General features: G+C 59.2%; 1 protein-coding gene across 1 annotated transcript; it reads right to left on the bottom strand.

The window, feature by feature from the left end:
- Window positions 1-1,056: 1,056 nt before the first annotated feature.
- On the bottom strand, window positions 1,057-14,943 carry CRTAC1 (cartilage acidic protein 1). The gene is made up of 16 exons (XM_030452846.1): window positions 14,803-14,943; window positions 10,672-10,868; window positions 9,269-9,465; window positions 8,195-8,325; window positions 7,408-7,564; window positions 6,685-6,819; window positions 6,248-6,393; window positions 5,926-6,062; window positions 5,178-5,260; window positions 4,551-4,651; window positions 4,305-4,473; window positions 3,693-3,838; window positions 3,517-3,559; window positions 2,909-3,052; window positions 1,572-1,697; window positions 1,057-1,269 (listed from the first exon to the last, which is right to left on the bottom strand). Exons 1-16 carry the CDS (start codon window positions 14,848-14,850, stop codon window positions 1,142-1,144), a joined length of 2,088 nt encoding a protein of 695 aa, XP_030308706.1. The 5' UTR covers window positions 14,851-14,943; the 3' UTR covers window positions 1,057-1,141.
- Window positions 14,944-24,324: the final 9,381 nt, after the last annotated feature.

The raw sequence follows: 24,324 nt of genomic DNA, 5'->3' as shown, positions 1-24,324 counted from the left end.
CGTGCCCACTACCCAGGGAACCTGACAGAGCCTGGCAGAGCCTGGTGCTGCTTCATCTGCATGATGGTGCCATGCATTCGCACCAGGCCTGCACCATGTGCTGCCCATTGCTGCTCCCCAGACCTGGCCAGATGCCCTGATCCATCTGGCAGAAGCATCCTTGCCAACAGCATCCTTCAGCACTGCCCACAGCATTGGGCACTTGCTTCTGCTCCCTGCCTGACCAAAAAGGTCCCCAGCCCTGTGCCCTGTGCCCAAGGCAGGGAGGTGCAGTGCTGGGTAGGATCCTGCCCTTATGCTGCATGCCCTGGGCTTGTGCATGGCCCAGCACAGCTGAGGCTCCCTGCCTAATCCTGGCAGAGCCTGCTTGCAACCCCCTGCCTATTCTGCCCCATGACCTGCCCTAATGCAGGGAGGGTGCCTGGTGGAGCAGCTCTGCCAGGACCCTTCCTCTTCAGCTGCTGAGCCTTCCCCTGCCAACAAGTCCTGCATGCCTCTGCTACCAGCACTTCAATTCTAAGTCTGGCCTATGGTGGGATACTGAGGGGCACCTGGGCCCACCTGCAAGGTGTCAGGGTTCACAGGCCAGCATCAGAAGGGGGGGGGGGGGGGGAAATAGGAGGGTCCCTGTGACATCCAGCACCCTGAGGAGAAAAGTCTCCATTGGGGTGCAGGGCTGCGTGGAGCCAGTGTTGCTCTCCCAGAGTTCTGGAGGGAGGACCCTGCCCTGTGGGACCCCCATTGGCTCAGTCATGGCATATGTGAGGGGTGGCACTGCCATTCCCTCTGGACTCCCCCTGCATGGAGACCTTCCTCAATAAACCCCATGCTTCATCCTCTGTCACCTGCCCTGTGTCCTTCAGTGTGGGAGCAGGGAAGGGGATGATGGCAGGGCAACAGAGCCAGGCTGGGCATCCCCCAGCATGCCGGGGTGCAGAGCCCCACAAGGAGGGTGAGTGTGGGGGGAAATAAGAGGGAGGGATGGAGCAGTGCAGGGGGGCCAGGGACATCCCTGTGTGACAGCCACATGGCCTTGGTGACAGGGACTCACAGGGAAACCAGAGCAGGAAAGGGTTTATTTGGCTGGCAGCAGGAACAACCAGCACGGGGCTGGGGGTGAGTCCTGGCTGTGCAGGGCAGGCTAAATGCGCTGGCAGCGCCCCCCGGCAACCAGGAAGAAGCCGTGGTGGCAGTGGCAGTGGAAGGAGCCCTGACTGTTGTGGCAGACGTGGTCACAGGGGCCAGGCTGTGCCTGGCACTCATCTACATCTGGAAGAGAGTGGGAGAGGGTCAGAATTGCCTCAAGGGCACGGGGCTCATCCATCATGGGCAGGGGAGAGAGGGGGCAGGGCGAGGGGGGCCCTGGAGCAGCTTATGAGGCTGGGAGTTGAAGGCAGGTCCAATGCCTACACCCACGCAGCTGCGGTCTGGTGGGCTGGGACCAGGGAATGCAGGCACAGCCAGGCATCCCAGGGAAGAGCATCCCTGCTCCACAGGCAGCATGGCTGTGCCTGGCAATGGTAGGTAGGTGGCACAGCAGGCTGCCAGCCCCGCTCCCTGCAGATACTCACCCAGGCAGTGGCTGGCAGTGGGGTCAAGGGGACGGAAGCCTGTGAGGCAGCGGCAGATGTGTGCCCCAGGGGTGTTGGTGCAGAGCTGGCTGCAGTTGTGCAAGCCCTGGGCACACTCGTCGATGTCTGGTGGAGGGGAAGAGTGGCACAGGGTTACAGTACATGTCAGGAAGGCAGTGCAGCCATGTTGTTCCTGCTTGGGCAGGCACCCCAGCCCCTCCAGTGCTGCACATGTTGGGCTGGGAGTGGGGCTGGGCAGGGGCAAAGCTGTCCAGGGCCACAGTGCAGCCTTCAGCTAAGCTCCTGTCCCAGGGGCAGGGAGAGTTCAGGGATGCTGGGGGGAGGGCTCTCCCTATCCTTCTACATTGTCCATATACAGCCCCAGGGCAGGGTGGGCAGAAACATGGGCACAGCCCTGCCTTACACAGCTCAGCAGGCCAGGCTAATAGACAGGATATAGTTTATTGGGAGGGTTCTCCAGGAGCAGGGCTGGAAGACTGAGCAGGGTCCGACTCCAAACAGTGGGGTCAATACATTAAAAAACAGACCAGGAGCATCCTTCCCCCGCAAGGCCCCAAGGGACCCTCCTCTGCCAGGGCTGGGGAGGGGGGGGTCCCTGTCACCAAGGAGGGGGCAGGCAAAGCACACACGTCTCAGGCCAAACCAGCAGGCACACGGTACAGTATTGAGGCGACGGAGCAAGCAACTGCCCAGGAGGTGGGGGGCTGTGCTGGGGCAGGGAGATGCCAGCAAAGGGGTGCTACCCCAGGGCTGCTTTCCTGGACATGGTGCAAGAGGTAAGCCCCACCACTGCTGGGCTGGCCCCCCCTGGACCACCCCAGCAGGGCATAGCCAGAGCTTCCAGGGTGGTTTGACATGGAAAGAGAGAAAAATGAGAAGAAAGAAACAGGCAGAGGCCAGCCGGTCCTTCTGCCAAGGCTGGTCTGGCAGGGGTTAAAGTGCATAGAGGCAAAGGTAGAGTCCAAGGATTAGAAGGAGGAGGGCACAGGAGGGGGGCCCCAGCCAGCTCCCAGCAGAGGGGTATCCCCCAAAAAAGGCCACTTGAGCTATACAGACAAGGAGCAAATTCCACAGAGAAGGAGCAAAGAGAAAGAGAGAGAGAAGGGAAGTCAGTGGGGGCTCAGCGGGAGGTGCAGGACAAACAGATACAGAGCTGAGGTGCATGAGGCTGGGTAGCTACCCAGCAGGTTGCAGGATGCAGGCCAGGCTTTTGACTGGGATGCTGTTGCTGCCCTAGGTGGTGTTTTGGGGCTGCTACCCACTGGCTTGGCCAGGCTGCAGCAGCACAGGGTCACGGTGTCCCCACTGTCACTCACCCACACAAGCTGTTCCGTCCTCATTGGGCTCAAAGCCCCGGCTGCAGCGCTTGTTGCTTCGGCAGCGGTACCCGCCGTAGGTGTTGACGCAGACAGGTTTGTCCCGGGGGCAGACAAAGGGAAACTCTGTGCACTCATCCATGTCTGCAAGCAGAGTGGCCTCAGTATGAGACAGCTGGGATGGGAGTTTGGGGATGATCATCATGGCCCCCCTGGTGCCCCCTGCACATGCTGGATGTCTCCCCCCCAGAGGCAGCCATGCACAAGCCACATTTCTGCCCAGGAAGCTCATGTCATGGGCCATAGCCACTCTTACACCTCCCTTCTAGCCTTCCATTGCAATGCTTCAGAGCAATGGCAGCCCCCACCCCTCTTCTTCCCCCAGCACAGCGCTCATCCCACCTCCCTGTGACACCACAGTCCCCCTCTAGAGCCGTGCAGAGCTGCCCCCATCCCCAGGCCATGAGCAGCAGCCCTACCCTGCATCAAGCCATGCAGTGGCCCTGCTGGCATGCTCATCAGCTTCCTCAGCTGCCCTTGTGTCCTCTGCAAGGCCCTGCTGCAGCACCCCGAGTGCAGGCATGTCTTTGTCCCCAGCAGCCACTCACCTACACAGCGTCCATTCTCGTGTTGGGAGAATCCCTGTCCACACTGCATTTGGGGAGAAGCAGAGAGCCCCGGTGATGGGGAAGAATCAGCCCTGGGCAGCCACTGATCCAGCAGAGCCCAGCTCCTCCTTCCTGCCCCCAGTGCCTCCCATCCTGTACCCATGCCTGGCCCTCACCTCCAGTGGGGCAGGCATGAGTGGCTCCTCTGCATTCAGGGGGTAGGGGACCTCCAGGACGGAGTTTGTCTCACTGCTGGCCACAGCTCGCACCACAACATGTCCATCCGGCCAGGTCACTTCCAGGCTGCTGGCTTTGTCGTGCCCTGCAGACAGGTAGCCCATCAGAGGGGGGGCATCCATGATGGGCAGGGGCTGAAAGGAGGTGGGGGGTGGTAGGGATAGAAGGGCAAAGCTGCCCCTTGCTCCCCATGATGGGCACCAGATGCCCATGCCAACAGGGATGCAGCCTATGGGGTGCACACATGGAGAGGATGCCAGGAGGCAGGTACATCTGTGCAGGCTTCGCTGCTGGGTGTGCTGCACCACAGGAAGGTTGGGTAGGGTACCAGGGTTGGTAAGAAAGGTAGGGTAAGGCCCAGTGCCTGAGCAAAAGCAGGCAGAGAAGGGAGCAGTTGCCCCTAGCAGCAGGGCTGCAGTGTCCAGGCACGCTGTCCACAGCCTCCCCTGGAGCCCACCACAGAGGGTGCAGGACTCAGGAGGTTATAAAAGAGGTTTCTGGGGAGGGCTAGGGGTGGAGGTAGACTCTTGCTCCCTTCTCTCCTGGCTCACCCAGTCCAAAATGTGCCACAGGCTCCATCTCACAGAGGTACCCTGAGCCACCGTCAATGATGCGCAGGTGGGCCCCGCTGCGCTGTGTGAACAGAACCACTTTGGCCCCCCGTGCAAAAGCCCCAAAACGAGTGCGGGGGATGACGCGCAGCCAGTTGTTGCCAGTGCCCTGTGAGGGAAGAGGGGACAGAGGCTGAGACAGGAGAGGCAGAAGGGGACAGTATGAGGACCCCATGCTTGACTGACCTGGGTGCCCTTGAAGATTGAGATAGGCTGTGCCATGGACTCGCCGTGGGACAGGATCAGGTCCAGCATCCCATCGCCATCAAAATCTGTCACTGCACCCCCTGCAAGGACAGGATCAGACCATGCCCAGGGCCTGGCCCCATATCTTCCAGCACTACACCCTGCTGCTGGTGTTGGCTCCCATAGCCGGCAGCAGCACACCCAGCAATATAGGGAGCAGGGAAACTGGGGTGACCCAGAGCAAGTATTAGGATCCTTGTAGGGATGGGACCCTGCAGTCCAGTGGGTCAGCTCCCCAGGGAGTGTGGGGACATGGGCAGGCAGTGCCTGGGAGACTGTGGGACACAGGAGGCTGCCTGGTCCCCTCCCACAGAGATTGGCTTTGAACAGTGGACATTCAGGAAGAAGACCCCCAAAAGCAAAGCCCCAGGGAGCAATTGGAGACAGGGTACAGGCAGAGGGAGAAAGTGTGGGACAGCTCTCAGGCAATAGGGGCTCCAGGGAGCTGGTGGGGAACAGACCAGTGACTCAGACAGGCACACAGAGTCCCCAGGCATGGAGGGTGCCATGCAGTGCTGTGTCACATCCCTGGCACAGGCTCCAACTGCCAGGGCCAAAGGGACCCACCTGTGCCCCGTCCCTCAGGCTCCAGCGCATCCCCTGGATTCAGCTCTTCCACAATAGGGTCTGAGTGCTCCCTGCGGATGATCCTGTGGAGAACAGATGGGGTGTTAGTACTAGGCCCTGTGGCCCGCAGCAGCTCCCAGGAAGTGCCTGTTCCCCCCAAGCAGCCTGGCAGAGAAATGACAGACCCAGTGTCACCCAGGAATGATGCTGGTAGTTTTGCAGGGTAGATGGCGGATAGGAGTCGTCCCTGCCTGTTGGCATCTTACATCCCTGCTCCATGCAGGGACATTGTGAGAGCCTATATCTTGTGAATCTGAACTGTGGAGCAGCAGCACCATCTCCTAACATTTCTGCATCCCTCTGGAATGGCAAATCCATCCCTCTCTGAGTCCCTCCACCATGCCACTGTCTTCTACCCACGGGTGCTGGCACTGGGTGGACAACCGGCTCCCACCACCCTGTACATGCCAGGTGAGGAGGTGACATGCAGTAGTAACAAGGAGCTGACTCCCCACAATTAACAGGAGCCATGACCAAGCTTCCACGTGTCTGCTTATCAGCAGTGCCAGGGACCCTGGGGGCTGCTGCAGGCACGATCGCAGTGACTGGTAATGATGTGGGGAAGGGCTCAGTCACGGTGCCTTTTATTAGCTGAGCCTGAGCAGTGGCACTGCTGGAGAGGAGCCCCTCTAAACCTGGCTGTGCTGAGCAGGCTGCTCGGTGCCCCCTGTCCCCTACCAGCTCCTACCGGAAGAGGCGGTTGGCAGAGGAGCCACGGTAGGCGATGTTGTTGAAGAAAACCTCCAGCTCCTGGTCATTGTCAAAGTCAGCTGTGATGACAGTGCGGACAGGGGACGGCATGGAGAACTTGGGAGTGGCAATGTCCTGTGTGAGGGACAGGCACCGGGTGACAGTAGGCATGGGGAAGAGGACACCAGGTTCTGCTTTAGTGCTTCAGGTTCCCTCCCTGCTGGGAACTGGGGCTCATAGCTAAATCTGGGTGAAGCCAGGCCCCTTGGCCAAGGAGGCTTGGCAGCAAAGCTGGGAGTGGCCCTGTCCCCAGCCCTTACCCGAAACCGGATGCGTCCATGTCCCCTGCTTTGCAGGTAGAGGCGGTGTGGCCCGTTCCAGTTGCCGTAGACGATGTCCACCCGTCCATCACGGTTGAAGTCAGCCAGTGCTATGCCACGTCCATGCTGGTAGGGGTCATCCAGCCCTGGAGAGCCACAGGGGGACGGGGGGAGACGGGACCCACTCCCTGCCTCCATCTCCCAGGGATGCTCCCAGCAGTCCCCAGGTTTCTTCCCATCCAGGGCTCCATCTTTGCCCTGACAGGTGTCCTGGTGCACTTCATGCAACCCCCATGGTCAGGGTCCCCACCTGCTCAGGGTCCCCAGGGCTATCCTTCCACACTGCTCAGCCTGCCTGGACATGCAGGAGCAGGCAGAGCCAGCCCTGCCCCTGGGGTGCCTGATACCATGGTGTTCCCCCTGCTCTCCCTACTCACCTACAGCAGTTGCCATGTCCTGGAATGTCCCATCCCCACGGTTTTGGAAGAGGAAATTGGGGCTGTTCTCATTACCGCAGAATATGTCAGAGGCGCTGTCACTCAGGATGGGGCCCACGGCCACTCCACGGCCCCCTGGGAACAGCAGCCCAGGGGTGAGGGGGCAGCCAGGACCCTGCCCCAGTGGGGTTTATGCCACCCAGGTCCTCCACAGTGCTGTCCACCTGCTGCTCCCGGGACCCCCTTCCTCACCCCCCTCCCTTTTTCAGTCCATCTCATCAGGAGCTAATTGGGCCTGGCAGCCGTTTGTGTCAATCCCAGCCCTAATCACTGCCATCGCCATGGTGACAACATTCCTAATTAGTGACAATTTACCGCTGGGGAATCGGGACACAACAGCACTCTCCGTGGTGGTGGGGCAGCACAGGGCACAGGCTGGCACGCTGTCCGCTGCTCTGCTTGTGTGCCCGTGTCCCTGTGCCACCCTGCTGACCCTGCCAATGCTGTGGGCTCCGGAGGAGACCAGACTGGTGGCCGGGCAGGGTGATGGTGGGTACGGGAGTCCTGGGTGAGCATCTTGTGGCCCTGGTTCCTTCCACGGGCAGTGGAGCTGCCACTAGATGGGGCAGTCAGGCAGCCTAACGCGTGGCACAGGCATGCTGTCTGCGCTGCCCTGTCTGCAGTGGGATCCCATGCTCCCCGTGCCCAGCAGCACCCGGGTACCTGTGTACTTGCTGACACCAGCCTGGGTGGCCACGTCCACCAGCACCACGACACCACGGGCAGGGTCACTGGCAGCCACGTCCATCTCGATCAGGGCGTGGGGGCCCACGTTGCCGCTGGCGTAGTTGGCGATGTAGATGGAGTACCTGCCAGAGCCCTGCGGCCGGTGGCACCTCCTCAGCACCTACCCACCCAAAATCTGACTCCATGGGGACCACAGTATCCCTGCTATGGGGCTGGATAGCAATGCTACCATGTGCTGAGCAAGAGCTCTGCAAAGCCCATAGTAAAAAGCACCCCAGGAGTGCGGACATGCTCCATCGCCTTGATGGGCTCTGTGGTCCCATGGCTCTCAAGGTGCTAGCACAGGACACCCTCCCCTCCCCTCCTCACAGCCCCTGGTGTGCCAGGTCCCTCCCCTGTTCCTGCTGTCCCCCTTGTCCCATGCAGCAGCTGGACCCTGATTTAGTGATAATCGTTTTGAAACAAACCACTGGGGGAGGAGGAAGAAGAAAGAGCAGGTGACAGGAACATAAATCACCTCGACAGGCACGTTTATCAGCTGGCAGCAACTGTGTGGACAGGTGCCCACAGTCCCCATGGCTGGGGGGGGCTGCCTGCCAGGACAGCCACAGGCTGCTGGGGAGCCACCCCCACCTGGTGGGATGGGGCTAGTGCTCAGGCAAGATGAGAGGTCCCTTAGGGCCCCACTGGGGAGGGCTGGAGGAGCACCAGGTATGGGAAGGGAGCGGAGATACCCCCAGCCCACTGTGCCTTGCCTGCTCACCATCCGGTCCACACAGGCAACGGAGCGCCCGGCAAAGCGGCTCGCCACATCCCGGTTCACCTCATCGCTCAGGAGGTCTTCCCAGCGCCCATTGCGGAACTTGAAGAGTTTGTCTGTGTAGGTGGCCATGCCTGGGGAGGTGAGGGGGCACAGGTCAGAGGGCTTCAGCTTCCCACCTCTTTCCAAGGACGTTGCCCTGCAGCAAGGGGAGGCTATGGAGGGGAAACCCTTTTTCCAGAGCATCCCAAACCCCTGCTCTGCCCCCCACAGCCCCCAGCAGTGCCATGGGGCCAGGCTGCTGCTGCAAGAGTCCCTGTGAACCTTAAGGGCAGCCAGAAGACAAGCAGAAGAATCAACTCATTAAGGTAAAATGTGTCCCAATGGGGCACAATCCCATAGATCACTTCCCAGAAGGTAAAAAATCGATGCCGTGCCAGGCACAGGCAGCAAACTGCACTGCCCATGACAGGGACAATGGCAGCACCTGATTTAGGGACAGATGTGCCAGCGGTCACCACCAGTCCAGGTAATTATGAACATCAGGAAGACAGATCCATTGTGTGGAGGTCAGGGCAATGGGATAGGGACACAGAGCAGAGCTCAGCTGGAGTGTGAACTCAGGTAGCTCCAGGGATGCTCAGCTGGGCTGTGGTACATTGGTCCCCTCCCCAGGACAGGCACCCTGGCAGCTGGGACAGCACTGGCAGAGTGGGATTAAATCAGTCTTGGTCCAGCAGGCATAAGAAAGCCATGGCATGGAGGGGCACAGGTGCTGCAGGACAAAGCTGGGATTTGTAGTGCAGGCTCCCCACGGAGGAGCAGTCCCAGAGGTGTCAGGGAAACTGCTGTCCTGCTCAGGGTGCTGTGGGGAGGGTGGTGGGCAGCTAGAAATGCTGACTTGGCGGCTGGCTGGGTCCAGTGTCCCACCCGTGCTGCCATCAATCAGTGGAGCCACTCAACTGAGAAATTAACTCCAGCCCACACACATCCCTCACACACCGAAGGTCGCAGGCAGCCATGCCAGGAGCTCCCTCTATGTCCAGAGCTCAGGGCTATGCTGCCAGCAGGGCTCACCAGAGAAGGCGTTGTTGGTGTTGAGGAAGTAGACCTCCTCACGGCCATCCCCATCGATGTCACAGGCTGTCACACCGATGGCATTGCCCTGTCGGTCCCGCAGTGCATAGTATGGAGAGCCCCGATCATCCTCTGCCAGGTTCACCATCCGCCCCTGTGTCTTGTCGTATTTGAGCACCAGGTTGGGGCCATTGTACCTGTGGGTGTGAGCAGGGCTGATGACTCTCTAAAGCCTGGGGACAGGATGAAAGCCCTTGTCCCATCCCTGGAGGGACACCAGGTGTGACACCACGTTTTCCTCATGATGGGCACCAGACAGCTACGTGGTCCATGGAGGCTGAGGACCCCAGGCTGTTCTCAGCACCCAAATGTGGGGCTGGGTCCCAGCTTCTGTTGGGGGCAGTTCAGCCTGAATCTGTTCTAGCCCATATCAGGCATTTCCAGGGCAATGCCAGGGCAGGGGCTGGGTCCAGGCAGCCAGAGGGGCAGGATGGCGTGCAGGTCCCTGCTTGCAGCCCTTTCCTAGGGCAAAGAAGCTGGCATGTAAAGCAAACGCTCTTGGCATGCTGCTCCCCCCAGGCTCCCTGCCTGCTCCTGCCCAGTGCACCAGTAAACAAGTTATACAACGGGCACCACTTCCACTTACAAAACCCTGGCTGGCTTCTTGGCTCAGCTGTGAGCAGTGGCCTGGGCCCCTCCAGTAGTCCCTTGTGCTGGCCCAGGATGACGATATTCAAGAGCAATGTCAGGGACAAACTCTGCCTGCCATTGTGGTGCCCTGACTCCTGCAACCTCTCCCAGATAAGTTCTGTTGGGGTAAGGGGTCTCCTCCAGGTGAGCACACTTGTGCATGCAAACCTCCCTTGGGGGTAAACACAGTATGCACCCAGCCACACAACGCTTGCAGCTCACAGCCATGCAATGGTACCCTCTATCCGTCACCAGCACTGGAACTGCTGGCAACAGCTGCTTCACATCCAGCACAGCTCCCTGCCTCCCCAGCTCCTGCCAGCCCATCTGAACCATCATTCCAATAAAGGGCTAAAGAAAAAAAAAAAACAACCTCCAGCCAATTAACCGAATCTCTGGAGAGCACTGAGCTCTGTCAGTGGAGTTGAGCTGGCCTGGGGACACACTGGCTGCACACTGCAGGGTGGACCTTGTCTGCTGGGCAGCTGCCATCACCCCTCAGGGAGGAGACTTGGCCTCAGGGCTGGGTTCGGATGCCCATATTGCCCCAGGCAGTTGGCATCAACTCCCCATGTGGGTGCATGCAGATCCCCCCCCATCACTCTCATGCACAACCCCCTAGCCAGCCAAATGCCCATGGAAAAGCAAGGTGTCCCTGGCCCTGCAGGGCCATCAGATCCCACTGCCACTGAGGTGCTGGGTGCCCCACTCACCCTGCCACCACGATCTCAAAGTCACCATCGGCATCCAGGTCAGTGACAGCCACGCCATAGTTGAGCTGTGTGGGGTTACTGTCGTAGTCAGGTGGAAGGAGGTGGTGGGTGACAGCTGCAAACATGGGCTCGCTGCGCTGAGAGCCCTCGCTGAGCCAGGCCAGGGACAGCAGGCAAAGCACCAGCATCCTGGGCACCTGGGAGAGACCTTCAGCCCATCAGCTCCACGAGGAGACCCTGCTCCATGGTGCCCAAACATCCCCACCAGCCTTGCACAGGAGATATTATCTTTCCATCCCTTGTAACCCATCCCAGCCTGCACCACCCCAGCAGTCCTGAGACCCTTAGGCACTACCACAGCACAGACCCTCCTCACTGTAGCTCACCTTCGAGGCTTCCTTGGGACAGGACCATACCCCAGTGAACAGGGAACCAGGTCTGAGCAGGAGCAGGGCTGTGGGAGCCCATCCCATGGGAGGGACCAGGGAGGCAGCAGGAGGGCTGTGGGGCACTGACAAAGATGGGCCCAGCCCCAGCTTGCTCAACCCCAAAGGGCCCCCAACACCCAAGCTCCTGGCAAGTCACAATCCCAATTACTGCTGCCTTGGCAGGGCCAGGGGAGGCAGACGGTCACCTGGCTGGGGAGCTCATCCCCTGTCTGGCTTATCCTCCAGAGCTAGGGAAGGCCATGGGGGTACTCTGCCAGGTGATTCCTGTGTGCTTCAGTTTTCCCACCCTGTCTCTCCCAAAGGCCCTGCAGGGTGAGCTCCTCCCATGTCAGACAGGGAAAGTGTCCACACAGGGATCTAGTGACAGGAAGGAGGTGATGGGAGGAATAGGACACTGGTAGGAGAGGCTCAGTTAACCTGGACTGCGGAGGACAGTGCCTGCCAGCACTGCTGGCAAGGCTGCAGAGATTTTGGAGCTGGCTCTGACCTGGCAAGGGTGACGAGCAAGGGTGACGAGCAAGGGTGACGAGCAAGGTGGCACTCAGGGTGGCAAGCCTTTGCCACAGGCCAGGCAGTCCCCTCCAGAGGGGAAAAGCCCAGAGGTGAGCTGCAGGTCCCAAGGCTGTGGGTACAAATCCACATGCCACCACTCCAGCTGGGAACAAGAGCAGCCTGTCCCATTCCTGCAGCCTGGAGAGATGTCTGGAGTACCTGGCCACCAAGGCAGGGATTATTGCTCATGTCCATCCCCCTGGGCAGGGCTGCCCCTATTCCCAGGGAGCCAGGACCAGCCCCCAGCACTGATGTGGGAAAAAAGGAGAGCAGCCCCACTGCCAACAGTCCCTATGCTGCAGACCTTGCCAGTGAGCAACTTGCAGTAGCAGCTGCATGGTACCATGTGTCCATCTTGGAGAGGGGAAGGTGTAGAATGGTTTAGCAGGCCCATCCAGCAGGCCCATCAGGCTGCAGGACCTACCCTCACCAGAGATGCCAATGGCCCCAGGGATTTTGGGGTGCCAGGATACCTTTCTTGCCCACTTGGCTGGGCAGGAAGGGGTTGTCCTCCACCTGCAGAGGAGACCTTGAACCCCACCACCCAACACACTCAAAGCCCTGCATCCCACTGCACAGGCCCTGCTTTCCTCCCCTTCCCAATCCCACCCATTCCCCAGAAACAGATGCAAAGGTGTCTGTGTGTGTGTGTGTGTGTGTGTGTGTGTCCAGCTCTACTCTGCTGCTCCCATTCCCCCCCCGGGCCTGACCCACATCCTCCCACAGCCCCTCTGTGGCACAACACTCTTCCCCACTCAGTTAGACTTGGGCCACGGTGCCTATCACCCTGCCATTCTGTCGGGACCAGCTCTCCAGGGACAGGAGTTTGGGTCTTCCCCTGGTGCAGGTGACCCATGCAAGGCACATGCAGTAGGGATAGGGCTGCACTGGGTTGCACAGGGATGGGACAGTCCCAGGGTGTCTCTGCAATACCAGGCAGTGCGGGAGAAGGAGGCTTTGCGTCACACTAGCTCACTAAAGCATCGAGGAGAGCCACCCACATGCAGATATACAGGTGCTGGGCTGCCATATGAGCCCTGCCAATGTAGAGCAGTGCCCCCTCACCTCCATCCAGACAATGGGTGGCTGTCCCGAAGTCACCAGTGTGGCTCTTCCTGTTCTGCCTCCCCTCCAGCTCCTTGCTTCCTGCGGCTTGGCCCATTCCCCAGGTGCCCCCCAACCCATCCAGCTGCAGCCAAAATCCCTTCAGGCTGAATGGAGCTGTTCCAGCAGGAAACAATGCTCCTGATTGGAGTCTAAAGGCTTTTCCCAGCATATCCAGTGCTTGGTGCCATGGGCAAAGGATGCACATCCCAGAGCCAGGCCATTTTGGGAAGGGGGAGGGAAGGAGGCTCAGGCTCTGCATGGCAGATGCAAAAGGCCTCGTGGTTCCCAGAATCCTGCTGATAGCACCAAGGCCCCACCATGAAGCTCCAGCCAAGGCTTGTGGCTATTGTGTCCTGCTTGTATGCAGGGCAGAACTTGGCCTGTCTTGTCCCAGCAGAGCCATATCCTGGTTTGTCTTGTGGCATCTGCTGGCAAGGTGACCCCAGGAGGTGTGGTCACCCCAGAATGCCTGCTCAGCATGGCTAAGCCTGGTGATAATGAAGCCATGGCACCAGGCAGGGACAGAGGCAGCAGGAGGATGGGAACAAGATAGGGTTGCCACAGACACCCATGCTGCTGCCAGGCAGCACAAGGAGAGGGTGCTGGCCCCATGGCAGGTTTGCAACATGCGGGGCTCATCTGTCCTCACACATGGCTGTAGCTGGCAGTGTCTTGTGGTAAGGTTGGGATGACACTGAGAAAGGAGACATGGGGCTGGCAGGAGGTTGCGTGCCAGAACACTCAACACAACTGTGAACATGCTGTCCCCAGGGCTCTTCTTGTACCCACACACACACCTGCAGTCCTCCACCCACATGATGGGGAGGGTGGGAGCTAGGACTCTGTGTTGCCACCCCATCCTGCGTGCCACCATGACATTGCCGCCCAACACAACACGCACCCCAGTGATGTCATGCTCCACCACTGCAGTGACATCCCATCCCAGGCCGCAGCCATCTTCAACACCGCTATGACATTGCATGACATCATGCAGGGTTCTCAACACACCGTAAAGGCACTCCAGAGCCATGACAACAGGGTGACATCGTAGCACCCCATGACCTCTTGCTGCATGTGCCCCAGTAACATATTTCCATTCCTGCCATTCTCAGGCTGCCACATCTCTTCCCACCAGGGCAGAGGACAGGCAGGAGACATCCCACAGACCCAAGAGCCCCTCGCCCACAGCAGCAGAGCTGATGCACAGGGATGCCAGCAATGCCCACTCCGCAGCCCCTGAGCCCCAAGCAGCCCTGCAGCGCTTCTCTGGCCAAAGCCTGTTAGCTCCGGTGCCCCAGCCCTGGCTGCTCCCTGCTGCTATGGGCTCAGTGCTGTTCCCTCCCACACACCCCTCACAGAGCCTGGCCTGTGCATGCATCCTAGCACAGATGCTTTCCATGGGCCCAAATCCCCCAGCTGCCAGCTGGCCTGTCCCTGTCCCCTCCCATGCAGGACTCCTCAGAGCCGGACCTGGCACGCTGGGGCTCAGCCAGCAGCAGCTAATGCAGTGTGGAGACAAGCAGTCACCTCAGCCACTGAGCTCAGCCCAGAGGGACACCAGGTCCTTGGGGAGCTCAGACCGAGCAGGACACTGCCAGCCCCTTGCCACGCAGGCAGATGCACAGCTGGACCCCTCCCCACGTTGCCCCCAGCCCCTCCACGGGCTCAGTCACGACCAAGCACAAGTGCCCCTAGAAAGGGGAGGTGTCCCTTGTTTCTCACCACTCTGTTACCCTGTCAGTATTACCCCAGTCCCAGTCCCATCTCCATCATTGCTCCATCCTCCTGAGCCCGATCCCCTCCAGCCCAAGCAACCTTCCATCACCCTCGCCATCCCATCCCTCACCCTCCTTCCTCTTGCCTTGCTGCCCCGCATCCCCTCCACGCTGCGGAGACAGGCTGCGTGCCTGGTCCCACTTCGCCTGCCACCAACTTCTCTCCGGGCAGGTGACCGTGCCGGAGTTGAAAATCACACCCTCATCCCCAGGAAACTTCAGGGAGCAGTAACCCATCCACTACTCACGGGCCAGGGGGGCCGCCCGGCGCCCCCGCGGCAGCGGGGGGAGCGCATGCCGCACTTCCCGACTCCGACTCCGACTCCGGCGTTCCCCGGTTTCCGACGGAGCTGGCCTGGACGAGCGGCGCCTTATGAAGGGGCGGGCGGCGGCGGCAGCGCCAATGAGCGGGGTGAGGGGCGCCGCTGCCAATGGGGAGCGGGGAGGTGGGGCTGCGCCGCCGTGATTTACTGTCCCCATCGCAGGAGCCTGCGGGGGGATTTGTTGGGTAGTATCGCTTTGGGCATTCAGTGCGTCGGAGCTGGAAGAAGCGGTGGGGCAACAGGATGAGCGAGGGGTCCCTTCTCTGGCAGACGGAGCCATAGCGGGGGAGCTGACTGGTTCCGCCGTCACCCCGTGGATGCTGGGGCATGTGTAGCACTCGGGACACAGCTTCCCACTTCTTGCAAAGGTACCTGGAGACAGCGGGGAAGCAGAGCCAGGGAGCTGCCCCTGCCTGTGTGCAGTGGGTGTCGGCACCATAGAGCATAGCAAGTGCTGGCACGGCAGGGGAGAAATGGAGTGGAGCTGGGCAGACCCCATAGTGCAACAGCTGGATGCAGTCTGTGAGCTCAGCATCCTCCCTGTCCCATCACCCTGTGGGTCACCCACCTCCCTCTGGAGGGACTCTGGCAGCGGCTGTGCCTTGGCAGGCAGTATGAACTGTCAGAAAGGCCCTGTCTAAGGCCACACAAGGCACTCATTTACCCAAAACCTTGTAGCTGGTGAATGCCCCATGGGCTGCTTAGCCCACAAGCCTTCCTCGACAATTTGTCTCCTGTGTGGCTGCTGCAGCACTGCACTCAGAGCTCTGTGTGTGTCTCTGGATGCAGAAAGTAGCTGTGGCAGGGACTGCACTGACAGAGTGCAAGTCTAACAAGTTGTCCCAGTGGAGCACATCTGTAGGTGCCCCAGCACAGACCCTGGCTCTGTGGACAGCAGGAGAAACACCAATGGAGACACCAGGAGAGACACACCGGGAGACAGCGGGACCCATGGGAACCTGTGCCATTTTGCTTTGAGTATTTGATCACCTGCCCTGCTATAGCCTTTTCCTCATTCCAATGGGTCTGGCTACAGCTTCTGCCTGTTGTGCCTGGTTCCTCCTTTCTTGCTGGATTCAAGAGTTCTTCAGTCCCAGTGACTGTATCCCATGAAGGTATTTCCATGTGGCCATCAAATACCCCTAGATTTCATTCCCAGTGACCCCCTCTTGCAGGATGCCTGGCTGAGCACTGGGCCTGCTGTGTGGCTCCCTGCTGCAGAGTCCTGACAGGCAGCATGATGGTCTCCAGTCACAGAGAACTTGCTGTGGAGTAGGAACCTTCTTGCTGTATTTGCTGGGGGCAGGTCAGGAACTGGGCTAAATCTACTGTGGCTGGGAGGCTGGTGTGACTGTCATGGGTGTACAACACTGCGCTCATGTGTCCTCATGCATCCCAGAACTGTGGCTGTGCTCAGCTCCCCAGTGGCCCACAGACCTGGTACTTGGCTGCATGCAGCCTTGCACATGCACGTGCACTCAGGGCAAGCACGTCCTCTGCCGAGTCATTAGCTCATATCAGATTTAGTAACCACCTGGGTAATTATTAGCACAAACTCTGCAAGCTGGCTCCCAGTGCCCTCCCTGTGACCAGCAGGCACAGAACACAAGCGCCAGCAGGAAGCCAGCTTGAGCATGCTGAGACCACGAATGGGGCCGGGCACACAGGCTCCCGGGGGCCACAGACCCTTCATGCCAGCGTGGTGGGGCTCAGCCCTGGCCCTGAGCATGTGCACACCCACCAGCAGACACAGGCAGGCCTGCTGCATGCCAGCATACTGCCCACACACACCTGTACACATGTGTGTGTGCATGGGTGCACAGTCATGGCACGCACAGCTGGATGTGCAGTGCTGTGTGTGTGCAGGCAGCTCCACAGGGACATGGGCTGTGCCAGCAGGGCTGTGCTCACAACATGACGTGTTGTGGGGTATTCACATGCTGCATGCAGGGGGGGCACGCATGCCAAGAGGGCCTTGCACACTGCAGTCCCCAGCTCATGCTACTGGCACCCAGCAGGGAGATTTTCCATTTGTGGGGCTGCAAGGTGCTCCCCAATACACACTGCTGGAGCCTTTGCCATGGATGCTGCCACGCTGACAGGCTGGGACGTTTGCCTAGGGGATGAGAGCAGACAGGAGGCACCTCAAAACAACAACTGCCATGGCTGTGATATAGAGTCCTGCATCAGTCCCTGTTTCATCCCAGCCTAGATCAGCTGTCTCCATTCCACCTCTTTGCTTTCATCCATGGGGGGAGCATGGTGGAGAGAGCACCCCTGAGTGGGACATGGGTCTCTGCAAGGAGCTGCAGAAGGAAGTGCAGAGCACCTGTGAAATGAGCTGGGATGTATGCAAGGATGTTTGTGGGGTGGTGAGGCAGGGAAGCCTGACTGTGCGGCGCACAGGGGGATGCACAGGGGACGATGGCAGTGGCAGTGGGGACAATGCACAGGAAATTAGAGCGAGCAGCATCCAGACATGCTGTGGGGGGAAGGGAGCTGCTGCGCTCCACTGAGGGCTGCAGGCAGTCAGGAGGAGGCTCTTCTGGTGAGCTAGGGCTAGTGTGAGCACCAGTCATGTCCTCACACACCTGCCACCCCTCCGCCCCACCTTTTCTCATCCCCATGGCGGAGGTGTCCCAGCTTTCCCTGGCCATTGCTTGTGTGGTGATTGCCCTATCCATGCTGACTGAGCTCCCTGGGAGTGGGGACCCCGTTGCAGCCAACAACCCTGGCACCCTGTGTTCCAGTGCCTGGTTGGCTCACCTGCCACCCCAGGATTTCCCTTGCCTCAGGATGCTGGGAACCTGTGTGCCCTGTGCTTGTATTGCAATAGCCAGAAAGGTGGCACAGAGCTGTTGACTTGCAGTGACAAGTGCTCCAGTCAGCTTAGGGTGAGCCCCATGCAGGGACAGCACTACCTGGGAACTGGGGAACCCTCACTATCTCCCCAGGATTAGCTGGCTTCCTGAAGAAGTCAGTCCCCTCCAGCAATTCCAGATGGTGCCACACAAACTGTGTGCAGGTGAGCAGAGCAGTGCTGACTCAAGGCACTAACCTCCAAGTTTCCTCACGGTAGGTGTCATTCCTTTTTCTAGAGTATAATAAAGGCCAAGACACCTGCACACAGCCTGGTGGGTGCACAGCAAACACACACTGTCCGCATACTCACTTGCACCTACATGCACACCTGCAACAGTCTGTGTGAAGCTGCCCCAACTGCACACTCTGCACACTCAGTGTGTGAGCATTCAGTGTCCTGCCTCAATGTGCACTCAGCCCATGCACATGCAAACATCAGCACACAGGTGTGCATGCTATGATGTGCACACACACCACTGTGCACACTGCTCTGCACACTGCTGCTCACTGTGCCCACCAGCAAAGCTGGGGCAGCAGGCAGGCAGGCTGCACCAGCCACCCTTTCTGCTTTTTGACAGTAGAAGAGGGCACATGCTGTTGGGATCCCTCAGGTTCTGAGCTGATCCCAGGTCCTGCTTGGCACTGCTTCCTTCTCTAGACAGGCTGTGCTGGGACCTCCCTGCTCTGGGGGTCTATTTCCACCCTAAATGTATTCATGGATAATTTATCCCAGTCATTCATGTGCTAATGTTGTATTTTAGCTGAAATAGCTTTTCTCATCCCTGGCGTTTACCCCGCTGATGTATTTATAGTGATTGCTCCATTCCCCACAGCCCGCGCTGTGCTGGGCACCAGCCACCATCCTCCCATCACAGTTCTCTTGGGCTCTGCCTCCTGTGGCAGCCCCGTGATGCCTCTTCTCCTCTCCCAGGCTGGCTCCAGCACATATAGGTCCCGTGACACCCATGCAGGGATGTAAACAAGTCCCCAGCCTGGTCAGAAATGCCTCTCCTGGTTCTTCTTAGATCTCTCTTGCCTCTCCCATGACTGCGTGCCTACAGTGCAGTGGCTTTCAGTAAAGGACTACCACACTCAGCTGGCTGCTCCCTTTGTCTCTCCCCTCCCTGCTGTCCCCACCCTGTCACTGTCCTGCAGTGCCTGACCATGGACCGCTGCCTGCTCTGTTCCTGCACCCCAGGACAGCCTGATGCTCCCTGGTCCCTGGAAACCTCCCAAATTGGAGGCTCTTTGTACCAGGGTTGGCAGTGACCTGGCCGCTGTCATCCATCCCGGTGGATCCTCATGAGCTGCTGCTTCCCAGCATTCTTCCCTGGCCTCCCTCTCCTGCAAGCAAGATCCCTCTTGGGTGCTTACTGGGCATGGGAATTGCTAGCAATGCATCATCTTATCACAGATGCTGGGTCAACCTTGATTTGTGTTTAAACTCTTCCAGTCCCCTTCATCATGGGCTTATGACACCTCTGCAGCAGCTGGGCATGAAGCCTTGGCCATGGGCACTGCCCAACCATGGGAGCCCTAGGGGTGCCTAGCCCCTGCCCCAGGACCCCTGGCCCTGCACCTCTCTCCTACCCTAGCCCTTGGCTCTGCACAGCCTCCCCCGTCCCCACACGGTCCCCAGCCACTCCTGTCACTGTGTGCAGTGCCTCTAGGTCCCTGCTTGGACTCTTCCTGTCGCCGGGACATCATTAGAAATGTTAATTATTAATTATCACTAAAAGCCCTTTTTGCTGCATTGCTGTTCTCTGCCTATCTCTGCCCCATTCTGCCTGTAACCAGATCCTCCCACACTTGTCTCCCGCCTTGCAGTCCCGTCCCTGCTTTCCCTCACTACCTGCTGGGATACAGAATTCTGGTGTTGGGGCAGATGGCTCTCCATTCCCTGCAGGATGCAGTCCCATGGGACAAGCTGGAATCCCAGAGCCATGTCAGGCATGAAGATGCACCAGTGCCAGTGCTCAGCCTGGGGACTGTCTTGCCCCATGCCAGGATGGGAGAGGCCAGAGGAGGCACCAGGCTGGGACCATCCAGGGACCATCAGCTCTTCTTTGCCAGGGATGGTGGGGCCCCTTGTGGAAGGAGCACTGGGATGGGACTCCCTGGCTGGGACGTTTCAGCAGAGTGAAGCATTCCTAGCTAGAGAAGAGTAAACAGCCTGTGGGGAAATCTGGGGTGCTGCTGACAGCTAGCTGGGGCTGGCAGGACCCACTTAGGGCAGCTGTCTGCTTCTGAGGATCCGTGCACCTGCAGGGAGGCAGGGGGATGCCCAGCTTGCCCAGCTCTGCTTCCTCTGCCAGGGCTCCTGAAAGACTTATCAAGTCCAAGTAGATCCCACTGATGAATCAATTAAAATCATGGTCTATCAAAAGCAGCTGGTTCCTCCCCACAGGGCAGTGACTCTCACCCGACACAGTGGCACTGGCATGGCCAATGCTGGGTGAGATCGGGAGCTGTTTCCAGGCACAGCATCTCCCAGCGCTGTGTCCTGGGCAGAAACCAACTCTTGGCAGCAGCTCTGTCTGCTGGCGCTGGCCACAGCGCCCTGGTACCTCCTAGGGACTATGGCAGGATGGGCTACGATGGAGCAGGCTTTGACACAGTGCAAATGTGGGCTACCTCGAGTCAGGACAAAACCTGGATCCTTCTAGGAAGTCTCTCCTGCTTATTCCCCTTGTCTTCTGAAGGAGACAGGCTACCTAGGTAGCACCAGACCTGTCACTGGCCACCCCATGCTGTTGCAGGATCATGCTGAGAGTACTCGAAAGCAAGACAACAGCGGGAGGGAGATGCAGTGATAGCTCAGGGAGAGGCATTCGGGAAGACGCTCCTGGAGGAGAGCAGGGAGGAGCACGCAGGCTGCTCCTGGAGCAGTATTGATTCCTGCATCACAAGCGCTGTCTTCTGAGCCTATTCATTATAGACGTGCAGGAAAACAAGGAGCAAGAGACCCTGGCTCCCCCGTCCACAGCCAGCCCATGCTCCCAGGTGCAGGGACTCATCACTGCCCTACCTGTGAGCCGCTGGCAGCACTGGCGCCTGCCCGCACCATGTGCTGCTTCCTCACATTATACGGCGCTGTCACGAGCTGCTGAGTCCCCAGGTGTTTGGTGCAATAATGCAAAGCAGATCTAATCTGAGCATTCTGCAGTCCCATCCTTGCAGGCTGAGCATGTCCCCTGGCTAGGTGTGGGGAGGGACCTGGGGTTGAGGGTGCTCTGGGCACCATTGATATGCTGCAGCTGACAGGTGATTCCCTCCTTGCCCCTGTGTGCCCATTGCAGCTTCCCAGGGATTTTCCCTGCCAAAAGCACTCTGTAAACATTCATTCTCCAGGCATAAATCAGAGGGATGCTCACATAAGCACGAGCCAGTGCTGGGCTCCCTGGGACCAGGATGTAGTGAGGTGTCTGAGGAGATGCTTGGCCCCACAACATCACTCCTTTATTGCCTGGCATTTCAGCTCCAAGATTGATGCTCACAGATCAGAGGGTCCTGGGCCATGCCAGCAGGTCTCGGAGATTCCTGGGGTGTCTGATTCCTTAAGAGGGCAAGCAGGGACTCCTCTGCACTCTTGAGTGTTCTCCCAGAGGCTCCCCAGGACCAGCTGGGGTCTGACTGTATGTAGCAGCCCTGGTACCCCTGGACAAGGAAACTCATGTTCCCAGACCATAACCAGCCATTGGTGTCACTCTAGCTCATAGCCTGCCAGGGAGTTTGGGAACAGCTAAAGCCCCAGCTTTCTTGTACACCCCCATGTGTGTGTTGAGCCAACAAGTTCTCAGCCTCCTGTGAACCATGGGAATCATAGGGAGTGACAGGCCAAGAGGAGGCTCCAGGGCTCAGATGCAGCGCTGTGGGAGAAAAGGATGCTTGAGGAGCCAGAGCAGAGCCGTGGTTGCCCTGTGTTGTCTCTCCTTTCCATCCTGATGGCCAGGGCTCAGCTCAGTGCAGGATGACACGCGAGAGGGAACTGGATGCGTGGCTTGTCTGTGATCAGACTCAGATCTGAGGCTGCTGACAGTTCCTTTCTCTCCCATGCTGCTCCTTTCAGCCTGTGCCTCCCCGCGGCCCCGGCTGACGCAGCTGCAGATGAAGAGACAATGAGAGCCAGGCAGTGCTCCGGCACGCTCTGCTGTCTCTGGGGAGGTACAGGCATGGCAGCTTTAGATCAAGACTCTTTGGGAGGAAGATCAGCCCCAGCTATCAGCAGAGAGTAGTCGGATGGCTCCTGGCACCCATTCCTGGTGGCTGAATGATGTGGAAAGTGGATTTTAGGATGCTGAGGATGAACCATGGGGTTCTGCTGCTCCTACCAGTGCTTGGGCTGAGCTTCTAGGGCATAGCTGAGCTGGGGGTAGATTTGGCAGCAACAGCCAGCAAGCCCCTCAGTCAGCACTGGGAGTGCCACCCAGTGCCACCCTCCCTTGTGCAGAAATCAGACATCCCTTGGGGAATGGGCTTTCCCCACCTGAGAAAACTCTCCAAACTACTGAGACCTTCCTAGCACAGCAGAAGGTGGGCCATGGCCAAGCAAAGCCCTGCAGACCTAGTCCTGGATAGCTGGCTTCAGGGGCTGGAGCAAGCAGGGTGTCTTTACACCACTCCCTCAGCCTCACCCATCCCCTCTTTCCTAGGGAACATGGGGGTACCAGTGAGGCAATGGTTCCTGGCCAGTGACAGTCTGGAGGGGACCAGAGTGTGGAAGGCAGGAGCACAGACAGAACTGCTGGGGCACAGAGGGGCATAGGTGCAGATGTCTCCAGTGGGGGAAAATGAGTGCTTCCTTCTGAAGCCCATGTCTTGCAGTGCTTGGACTGTGCTGCTGCTGCCATGGAAACTGCTGGTGGAGCATCATTGTGCTGCACTGGACAGGCTGACCAGGCCACCATGGTCCCTAGCCCTCCCTGGGCTCCGTCTGCAGGCATTTCTGATGTAAAGATGGGAGATGTTGGGTACTCTCTGACATCCACCACCCTGGAGGGGTGTAACAGGAGGGGGGGCATCCCTGTGTGGGACACCCAGAGTCCAGCACAGATGGAGCTCTGGAGCTTTGAAGAGGCTAAGGAAGTGCTGGTAGGGGGTGTCTGGTGCCATTCGCAGACAAACACAGCTCCTACACGGCCAGGGGCTCCACATTGCTTGGCCTCCCACAAACATAAATCATTTTCTAATTTATAACATGAATAATTGATTTTGCCTCTGTAGATGGCGATAAATCTCCTGTGCGCACATGCATAAGAAAATAATAATTAATGAAAGTGATCAGGATCTGCTGCCATCGATTACCTGTGAGAGCGACCACAACCCCCTGTGTGCCATGGTGGACTGGGCAGGGGCTGCTCCTCAGAGGTGCCCGGTGGCCCTACCTGGTATAACCCTTCTTTGCTCTGCATGGGGACACAGGGCTGGGGTGGGATGATGCCACCTACCTGAGTCTGAGCCCCTGCGGTTGTACTGGGACCCAGGAATGTTCAAATACTTCAGGGTATCCCAGACCTCAGGCATCAGCAGTCCCAGTCCTGTAACTGCATCTAAGGAGGGACAAGATGATCACCACAGCCCCACGTACCGATGCCCTAAGCAATGCCTCAGTGACATCTTGCCAGGGTGGCAGGGAACTGCTGCTATGTCTGATCTCTCAGCAGCTGCACAGCCTCTGGGGACGTGCAGAAGTGTCCAGGTACCAGCCTCATGTCCCAGCACATGCTGGTGATGTGCATGCTCTGGGGCACCACTCCTCCCTCACCTGCACCAAGGGATCATCTGGAAAGCAACTGCCTGGGAATTGCATCAGGGAGCTTCGGCTCAGTGGGAAGCAGGTAATGGGTGGGGGACACAAACATCCTGTCTGTCAACCAGACAAACCAGAATGCCTGCACCAGCCTGGCCAAAGCCTTCACGGCCCTGCGCCCCAGTGAGCCAGGCCACCGCCCTGCTCTGTCCTGGGCCCGCAGTGACAGCAAGCCCCACGCCTGCCTGCATCCCCTGAGCTGTCGCTGCTCCCCTGACAGCCTTCACCCTGCCTGTGGGAGAATCCAGCCCCGCTACCCCGAGTGCCCCGTCCTCCAGGTGCAGAGGCAGGCCCCGGTTCGGAAGTGCTCTTCAGCACCAGCACTTCATTAGAAGCCGGCAGAAGAGACGGTGATGGACGCGGTGCGTGCGGGCGCCGAGGCCAGGTTTATTATCAGCGAGGCGCAGGCAGCCTGCTCCTCGCCAAACCCCCGGAGGGAAGCGGAGCAAAGCTGCCCAATGCAGACACCTTCTCACGTCCGGGTGCCGGGGCAGCGGGCACGGCGGCCAGCCCGCAGCCTTGCGGTGGGACGGGAGGATGTAGCCCAGGGATGCCTGAGTCCCTGGTGCCCCCCGGCCAGTGGGATCGGGACTCTGCCGGCCCGCTTACTGCATGACATTAACTGGTCACGGGAAACCCCCGGCATCTCCCGGTGGACGAGAGTTTGGGTGCAGCCCTGTGTCCATCTCCTCTTCAGCCACGGAGCACCCTCGGCCCCCCTTCCCCGGCTACTTGCAGGAGGAACGGCCGCGGTAGCACCGTTGCGGTCGCAGCTG

Source organism: Calypte anna, chromosome 6 (genome assembly GCF_003957555.1).
Source record: "Calypte anna isolate BGI_N300 chromosome 6, bCalAnn1_v1.p, whole genome shotgun sequence".
In the NCBI taxonomy this organism is placed as follows: domain Eukaryota; kingdom Metazoa; phylum Chordata; class Aves; order Apodiformes; family Trochilidae; genus Calypte; species Calypte anna.
Note: the sequence above shows the minus strand (reverse complement) of the source record. Positions and strands in the feature narration are given on the sequence as shown.